We start from the raw sequence: 8,777 nt of genomic DNA, 5'->3' as shown, positions 1-8,777 counted from the left end.
AATTTTAGCAGATTCCATTCAATTATTTATATTTATAACTTTTATATTTCCTTGAAATAATTTTTAAAAAGCTTTGTACTTCCTTTATATGCTACTTCAATGTATGTACTTACCATGTACGCATTTGTTGTATTTCCTCCCAAATATACACATCAAACTAATTAAAAGAAAATACCAAATTTATAGTAATTAGATTTGAACTTTTGTATTCGTAAATAAAATATTTGAAATAAATTGAAATATTTCAAACAATTTTTTCTAGAAATTATTAGAAATAATAAGAAATTGATTTACAAACATTTAGTTATTTAGTTTACTTTTAAATTAGAGTTATTCAATCATAAAAAATTAAAAAATAAAAATATAATTTTTATTTGTAAATGTATTTTGTTATAAATTTTATATCCATTAAAAATTTCACTTTTATGTCATTTATTGGTAGAAGTAAATATTCAATTTATTTAAAAATTACATAGATAAACAGTTCTGTATAGTTAAATAATAAAACGCAATCATATAAATATTTTATTTAGAAATCTATATTATACATATATCAAATCATGAAAGGTATTGTACAAAATTCCACTTACAAAATAGTAATTGTATCTAATTTTACAATAGTTTATTATACTATCAAGTTAAGAACACAACCATAGTCGTACACTATTGTCCCTACCTTGTGGTAGGCCATCACAAAACCTTTGTCCTGTACTGATAGCAACGATGGGTAAACTTTTGTGCAAACTTACACCATTTATACAGTCACATGATAATTTTATCTTATGTGATGCATTAAGATCTTCGCAATTTGAACTTTGTGGTAATTTCCAAATTGTAATATCTCCATTTGTACCACCTAAAATAATAAAAGAAATTATCTTTGCAATAATATAACATTTTAATTATTATTTATTAACATACCCGAAACTATTTCGTTTCCATGAGACGTAATATCAAACTGAATTCTCTGATTTGTATCAGACTGGCGTCCTTCAAGGGAGTACAGAACAGTACCTGGGTTACGCAAATCCCAACATAGAAATTCATTACTACGCCTAACTACAGAAAATAATTTTGTTCCACAAGGGCTAAATTCAATTTGAGTCACTCCGCTTCCTGTTTTAAAAGTACATAATGGTCCATCTCTATATAAACCTAACAAAAGTATATAAGTGAATTATCAGAATTATATTGCTAGCATTAGTGATATTTTCATAATGAAATATTATCGACATCATTTACTTACCAATGTTCTTAGAATATGTACCAAAAGCAACTAATCCTGGCATAATTGGATTTTCTCGAATACAGGAAACTAGACCTATTACATTTGGAAAATCTCTCTTAAATTGAATGGTATTTATTTGGCGACCTGGATGTTCCACATTAAACACTCTTAAAGCATTTTTGAAGCCAGCCCATACTTCTTTAGCAGAGTCAATAAATTGAATACTAATTGCAGCTTCTACTTCATCAACTCTAACAACAGAATAGAATATTTAATAAAAACTTAATGAAAATATAAATATATTGGTAAACTATATATATCACTAACTGATTATAAGCTCGATAAGTTGCTCTTAATTCACCATTAAAAGCATCCCATAAATGTATAGGACTTTCTCTACTTGTACTTAAAAAGCAACAACTTGCAGGTTCCCATGAATTCATAAAAGGATACCAACAAGCATCATATATAAGTCCTCCTTCTTTTATTGTTAAAGCTGCTGAAAATTTTGTGGATGATAAATTTGAAGGAATTTTTTCAGAATAAAATTCTGTAGGGAGTTCATAAATTCGAATCCTAAAATCTTCAGAAGGTACTAGTAAACATGTTTTATCAGGAGACCACTGACAACCCTTCGTAAAATTTTCATATGATTCAGTTGTCTGATATTCTGCAGTTGCTTCGCATAATAATCTTGGAGAATTATTCCAATTGTAATAAAAACAATTAGTTGAGTATATTTCTTCTATATTTTTTACAGCTTCAATTTTATTAGTAAGTAGCAAGCTTTCATTGTTTTGTACTTCTGGTATTTCCCTTGTAATATCTTCCTCTAATTTATCTGTTACTTCTGGTATTTTTTCTGTAGTACCTTCTTCTTTTTTCCCTCTTAAAATTTCATCTTTTTGAAAATCTTGTGACACTTTTGTATCTTTGAAAATTGATGATTCCTCAATCGCCACTGATTCTGGCTAAAATATACAATAAAATAGAAAGTCTATATTAATAAAAATTTAATAATTACTGTATAAATTTTTTATAAATTCATCAAGAAAATATTAATTTTAAGTTTTAAGATTTACCGTATCTATGACAGGTTTTGTAGTTGTTTCTGTATCTTCACAACATTCCATTGCAAATAATGAATGAAAACATTACCTTTTTACTTTATTATATTTAGAAAAGTACATATTTTATATAATTCAAACTTTTAAACATTAAAATATTTACATTAATATTAAAATACTTAAACATTAAAATATTGTAAAATATTCTTACAATTTATAAAATAACACATAAATCAAAAGAATGGTTTTTATATATATTTTATATATATTGTATCTGTTACGGCATAATAAATTATTTCCTATATATAATAAATTATTTCAGTATATTATGTTCTACTGTCATCAACATGTGTTGATCGTTTCTGTATAAAACTAGAATTGTGCACCATATATGAAATGAAAAGCGATTTAACTAAAAAAATAAACAATGCCACGTAGGGATATTTTTTTTTTTTTTTTTACTTAACTGTAAATTCTATAAATTACCAGAATAAAACTTTAGGTATTAAGATACAACCGTGGTACCAAGTATTAATTACCAAAGATACAAATGCGATAGAAAGCCACGTGATATTTTAAAACACTATATATCGAAGAGGAAATGGGGGGCTCACTCCTTCATCAATGCTACCAGTGGCTATCAGTGACGTAACGATACGCGGCAAAGACAAAACGGAAATACAATTCTTTTCGCATTTTATGACTTTTTCAATGGAAATTAACTACAAAAAGAGTCTTGTATCTTTTCCATTATCTTTTACATATGTGTATTAAAAATTAAAATTTTAAGCAAATCCTGTTTTATACCATAATAGAATCTTTTTTAGTGAAGAGTATCGTTAGCTACAAATTTACACGTATCTTAAAGTTTGTTGGTAAACACAACATATAAATCAAATGTAACGTTTTTTGTCCCGAAATGGTATAGCATTTACATTCCATCTCTTAGTAAGCAGTCAGCAATCATAAATAAAAGTTGGAATGATGGAAAGTTGGGATTGTAAGTGGTAAAATTTTTTAGTAGAAGAAAAATGAGTTCACAAAAATTACTTTAAACGCATTACTTCTAAACAAAATGTTATACAGTATAAATATTATTTAATATAATTATATATAACAAACGTACAACTTAACTTCAGTTCTAAAATTGAAAATTAATGAAGTACTTTTTAATAAGAAAAGCTTTCTTTTACCTTACTTAGGTGAATCAAACTCTAGTACAGAGTACTATGATGCAATTGAATTTCAAGAAGAGCATAGTCCAATAAAAAAATTCGGAAAAAGGCGGAGTATATCGTTACCGAACATAAATTCACAAGGTTTGTATTATTGCTATATTTATTCTTCTAATATTATATTTATATAGAGTGTAATTATAACTATTTTCTACTTTATAGAGGAAGAAACGCTGGAAGTTTCACCTAGAATCGATACGAAACCCATAAGACCAGTTGCCGTTTTAAAGCAATTATACACGTATTCTACAATTAGTAAGTAGTCTTAAAGTATTTGAATTTTAAATATAACAAAATAAATACGAAAGTGCAATTTCTTAATACCAAAGTTATTTCTCAATATAAAAGCTAATAATAATCAACATATATATTAACATATATATTAACATTTAATCTTTTTTAGAATCAAATATAAAGCAGTCAGCGTCACTAGTAAATAAAACAAGAAGAAAAGTAAAGCCATTTATAACCATAACACCTGTGACGCCATTATAAATGTTAAATTAAAAAGTTAAGTTATTAATTGAAACAAAATTTTAAATTTTATTTATATCTATTTTATGAAAACTACATATATATATACATATATGTTCAAACACTTGAACACTACTCATTATTAGCTCTGAATACGAATGTTTCTTATTTTTTTTTCAAAACATTATTGTACCAATCACAAAATGTATGAAGGATGAAAGCTGATTAATTCGCAATTTTTCCAGATATGAAATATGCATTGCATTTTTCATTATTAGTGTATTGTAATAGCTAGCTTTAATAGAAAATTGTGCTTCCCATTTACATGATATGATACGTCAAATATGGAATTTATTCCGTATATTGCAAATAACTCAAGTTTCGTTTATTCTTACGTATAGTGCACACTGAACATGTACTTAACATACTTTTTATATTTTACAGATGTATAACTTAAAGAGTAAAAATCTATAAAATCCTGGTTACATCGTGTAGGTTTTCTTTATAAACTAGAGTAATAAAATTCAAGCAGATTTAAAAAAATCTAGAATCCTAATAGATGATAAAAGACATATTGATAAGTATAGGTTATATATTCTATCAATTTTATAATACAAGAATATTTAAATACGTTTTACAAGTACATATTGAGCTATTGTAGATACTGGTAATAAAATGGATTTTTAGAATTATTTGTATGGCTACATTCCATGAACTATAAATAGCATATTACTAAGAAAGGAATTGTTTAAAATAGTAAGAAGGGATTATTTAAGAAATATTTTATTGTTAAACTGTGGATAAATAAAATAACCGGATGATGAAGAAACAATAAATAGGTGATTAATCGAATAATTGTATCAGAATATCTTTTTCCAATTTTATGAGAATGTTTAAAAATACTTGAATTTAATCAAATGTTTAAATATTCTCTCCCCTATTCATATATATATATATATATATTATAAACAATAAACAAATAATAATTCATATATATATATATATATATATATATATATATATAATATTGTTTTATTTTGAACTATAACATTTTTCAATTCGCGTAATGTTCAGAAAAGTTTATTACAAATTTTTTTAGTCAGTTATATTGTATTCTTATACATTGTATTTACATTCTTATATATTGTATTCTTGTACATTATATTGTATCTTAAAAATATCTTTATTTTTATTATTGTTACATTATTGGGAGCATTTTTTTAGGAGTATATTTTTTTACTCATTTTTAATTTTTTTAATGAACATTTAAAAATTTTTGATAAATATAAGAAAATAAAGTTAATGTAGTCGTGATTTACTGCGTGTAATAGTGATTTACTGCGCTGTCAGAATAATGAATTTTAGACCTTAAGAATCCAACAACTACATTTTAGTTTTCTTAAAGAAATCCTACAGATTAGACCCATGCATACTATATATCTTTTGTGTCCTTGGCGAAAATTCCTTTTACAGTCCGAACAGGTATAATTACAGAAAGGAATTAAGGAAATACTGTTTGAACAGAGATTTCCAGGGTTGTAGCAGATGTGTCGAAGTGGTCAAAATTTCACTCTACAAGTCATAAATTTTAACAATTTCATGGTATTATTGCTGAATTGACAAGTAGATTGTTACTTGTATCGTTAATTTAAATGCAGGCTATATTTGACTAAAAATTGTTTGCTAAATCACAAAGACAGGTGTCCGAAAATACTTGTTTCATTTATTTTAATTTTTATTGTTATAAATATATATCTTACTTTTCTAATATAACATTAACAAGCAAAAATATTACCTAGTAAGGAAAGTATATAATTTATTAAATAGAAATAATTTTACTTCTTAATATAATTTTACTTCAAATCTTTATTTATAACTGAAATTCAATAAATATATATAGTTATATATTTAATATAAATATTGTTTATAATGTATGACTTGATATATTTTATGTTACAATTGCTAGAAGTGCAACATTTTTAAATTCTTTATAATAATGAAAACTTTCTCTTGAAGTTCAACGAAAATTGCGAGCCTTCTTATCCATAAAAGTAAGAATTTTTAAAGCCTTCGATCTTTATCCTACGCTTTGTACCCCATGCCGTAAATGCATAATAAAAGGTACAATAGTCCGTAGCAAACATCTGCACTCGGTAAGTGTTTTCGTGAAAATTCTAGAAAAGTCTCTTAGATGGGATGTACTCGCAGTCGTCAGTAAATACTTTTTGTACAATGGCATTTTTCTTAGTTTACGCGTTAAGAGCCACAAAGATATAGGAAGGATGGTACCCCGTTGGAGGTAGCCGCCAACATGCTAATTTAACTGTTAAAAAATTCCACCAAATGTCCAAATTGGACAAATTGTGAATTTCAATAAATAAATAAATAAAAAAAAAAAGATATAGGAATATAGAAAAACAATTTTATTTTTACTTAAAAATTATTTACTCCACCTTGTTTAGAATTTTTCATAGAATATTAAGTTTCTAGGATCTTCGAAATTTTATGTCGCAATTTCGTTTTTATTTCGTGAAACAAAAAGGCTTCCAATGTTTCAGGAGAAAGTTTGACATAAAATTGAAACAAATTATGATTCGAAATTTTCCAATTTCATAATTCAACGTTTAATTCTTAAAAAGGAAGGAACAATATCTATTTTTTGACGACGATTGAAAGAATTTCTTCTAGAAGGTTCTTAGAAATGATTGGAAAGTTTCTTAACAGATGAGTTCGGCATTGTTTGGCGAACATTTTTAATACCTTACCCATCACTTACCGAATTACCATTTACTGTACCCTGTTTGTGCGTATTGTTAAGCTGACAGTACATAACCCGCGACGGTACATAACCGGCAGGTCAGAAAGTACAATCCCGAAACTGCGTTTGACCATAGCGATGTGCACTTTGTACTTTCTAAAACAGCTTTTATGGTATGACAGCAATTGTATTTAAACTGACCAGAAAAAAAGACGTTATAACTGTATGGTTAATATATATAAATTATATTAAAAAATAGATGTATAATTGTATCATGCATAGGCAGCGATAATTTTTAAATTTCACCGTTATAATGTATATTTTTCAAGCAGAATTATCAGTTTTTTAGTAAATTGATACCTGTATAAGGGACGATTCGCGCATATACTCCTCATCTTTTAAATAATCTATAACTTAGGAGCGTGTATACAAATAAGTATTTCTACATTTTACATGCTATAACTATTTATCTATGAGTAAAAAGATTCTAACGTTCAATTTTGCAACAATTTAAAATCTAACTCCTTTATTTTATAGGTAAGGAAGTAATTCCTTTGCACGAAGTACCAAGCAGTTCCTTTACATTATGAGACGAACGCGTCACAGGCATAACTAATTTTCATTTCTTCTATCATGATACGTCAAACGTTGGCAATGTATACTTTGACGCTGGAAAGTGTTATAGTCAAATTAAACTGGCGAACGAACGAATTCGCGAATGAGAGAGGACATAATAAGCTACTTACGTAAATGGGAACCGTGAATTTTAACATGAAGGTGAATTCCGTTTACGCGCTAGAATAGCGCACGCGCATACTATATTGCGTATAGGAAATACGTAAGTACATAGAGAGAGAGAGAGAGAGAGAATGGGGAGGAAAATCGAGAAGAGTGGCTGGAACGTCGATGAACGAACCACCCCCGCGTGGTGGTCTCTTTTGGCGCGTGGGTGCTTCCAAGGTCATCGCAAGAGCGAAACTGCTACGACGCCTTCGTCGCGACGCCCGCGCATAAAGCGTGGGTGGAGAATATATACGCGTGTACTTATGTATAGCTAGCGCTACACGCCGTTTCAATTCATCGAACTGGTCCATTCACGGAAAGTTTCAACTATTCTAGCCTCGAAAATTCATGACACATCGAACGTTACAGCAGCCTTGGCCGATCGAAACTTCCAAATTAGCCTCATAATAAATTTTGAGATACATCGGACCTCAGTGCGAAGAAAAACTCTAAACTTTCCTTCTGGAAAGTTAGCTACATCGTGGTTTACTACAGTGCCTGTTGATGGAAAGTTTGACGCTTCGAGAAAAATTCCTTTTTTTTTTTTTTTTTATTATTTATTTATTAGAATATTTACAATCAATTCTCGTTGAGAATTTTCAGTAACTTCATTTGGCGTGATACAATGACATGGATTATAATAGTTTTATATTGTTGGTTCTAGTAGAATCTAAGGACCACCAGCAAAGTTTTGGGCAAAGAAAGATTACTCTATAGCGTAGAACTTTACATGGACTCTTTCGTTTCAAAATTTCAATCTTTTTCGGTTGATAAGCTGTTTATAAATGTAGCTATCTGGCTGAAAAAAAGAATGTATTATTTTATATTTTTAATATTATTAGAATATTTCATATACTTTGAACATTTGTACTTTCCTGCAGATTTCAAAATTATTAAATATTGTGCTGATCACATTTATAATTCGTACACGTTATTATTAAAATGTCAGTTTGCTACATCGTGCTTCTGACATCAGGCATTGTTTATTCATATCAAAATACGTAAACTGTTTATAGAAATGAGTACATTAAACAGGCATAATGTTGTTATATACTTATTCAACGTTAATGAAAGATAATTTATTCGTAACAGTACTGGAACATGATAATATGCTTTAAATTAATGTACTTTGATACAGACTTGCTCAATTTGAGACAGTTACAATTTATTTAATTACACAGAGTAATGTGGTAGAACGAAACGTACAGTATATTCTGAAAGATATTAGCCTG

At 27.8% G+C, this 8,777-nt stretch overlaps 2 protein-coding genes and 1 long non-coding RNA gene across 4 annotated transcripts; 1 reads left to right on the top strand and 2 right to left on the bottom strand.

Moving 5' to 3' along the window:
• Positions 1-512: 512 nt before the first annotated feature.
• Positions 513-2,481, bottom strand: LOC100643175 (telomerase Cajal body protein 1). The gene is made up of 5 exons (XM_003400458.4): positions 2,311-2,481; positions 1,556-2,199; positions 1,247-1,479; positions 922-1,155; positions 513-856 (listed from the first exon to the last, which is right to left on the bottom strand). The coding sequence occupies exons 1-5, from the start codon at positions 2,359-2,361 to the stop codon at positions 639-641; spliced, it is 1,380 nt and encodes a 459-aa protein (XP_003400506.2). The 5' UTR covers positions 2,362-2,481; the 3' UTR covers positions 513-638.
• A 434-nt stretch (positions 2,482-2,915) lies between these two features.
• On the top strand, positions 2,916-8,165 carry LOC100643057. 2 transcript variants are annotated; one of them, XM_020866511.2, is made up of 5 exons: positions 2,926-3,295; positions 3,498-3,614; positions 3,693-3,785; positions 3,934-4,040; positions 4,449-4,948. In XM_020866511.2, the coding sequence occupies exons 1-4, from the start codon at positions 3,277-3,279 to the stop codon at positions 4,023-4,025; spliced, it is 321 nt and encodes a 106-aa protein (XP_020722170.1). In that variant the 5' UTR covers positions 2,926-3,276; the 3' UTR covers positions 4,026-4,040; positions 4,449-4,948. The 2 variants fall into 2 exon arrangements, with proteins under 2 accessions (XP_048268142.1, XP_020722170.1); XM_048412185.1 differs by lacking the exons at positions 3,934-4,040; positions 4,449-4,948 and adding an exon at positions 7,300-8,165 and having other exon boundaries at positions 2,916-3,295.
• On the bottom strand, positions 6,674-7,631 carry LOC125386341. The gene is made up of 2 exons (XR_007226394.1): positions 7,509-7,631; positions 6,674-7,431 (listed from the first exon to the last, which is right to left on the bottom strand). It is a non-coding gene; the product is annotated as an uncharacterized LOC125386341 (long non-coding RNA).
• Positions 8,166-8,777: the final 612 nt, after the last annotated feature.

This window comes from Bombus terrestris, chromosome 14 (assembly GCF_910591885.1).
Source record: "Bombus terrestris chromosome 14, iyBomTerr1.2, whole genome shotgun sequence".
Taxonomy (NCBI): Eukaryota; Metazoa; Arthropoda; class Insecta; order Hymenoptera; family Apidae; genus Bombus; species Bombus terrestris.
The sequence above is the reverse complement of the archived record's forward strand: the minus strand, read 5'-3'. Positions and strand labels throughout refer to the sequence as shown.

What these genes read in the sequence shown, in the direction of transcription:
- LOC100643175 (XM_003400458.4), bottom strand. Translation starts at nt 2,361, where the DNA reads ATGGAATGTTGTGAAGATACAGAAACAACTACAAAACCTGTCATAGAT. An exon ending in CAAAACCTGTCATAGATACG is followed by an intron (nt 2,200 to 2,310) that starts GTAAATCTTAAA and finishes TGTATATTTTAG; the next exon opens with CCAGAATCAGTGGCGATTGA. An exon ending in TACATATTCTAAGAACATTG is followed by an intron (nt 1,156 to 1,246) that starts GTAAGTAAATGA and finishes TACTTTTGTTAG; the next exon opens with GTTTATATAGAGATGGACCA.
- LOC100643057 (XM_020866511.2), top strand. An exon ending in ACCGAACATAAATTCACAAG is followed by an intron (nt 3,615 to 3,692) that starts GTTTGTATTATT and finishes TCTACTTTATAG; the next exon opens with AGGAAGAAACGCTGGAAGTT. An exon ending in ATACACGTATTCTACAATTA is followed by an intron (nt 3,786 to 3,933) that starts GTAAGTAGTCTT and finishes AATCTTTTTTAG; the next exon opens with AATCAAATATAAAGCAGTCA.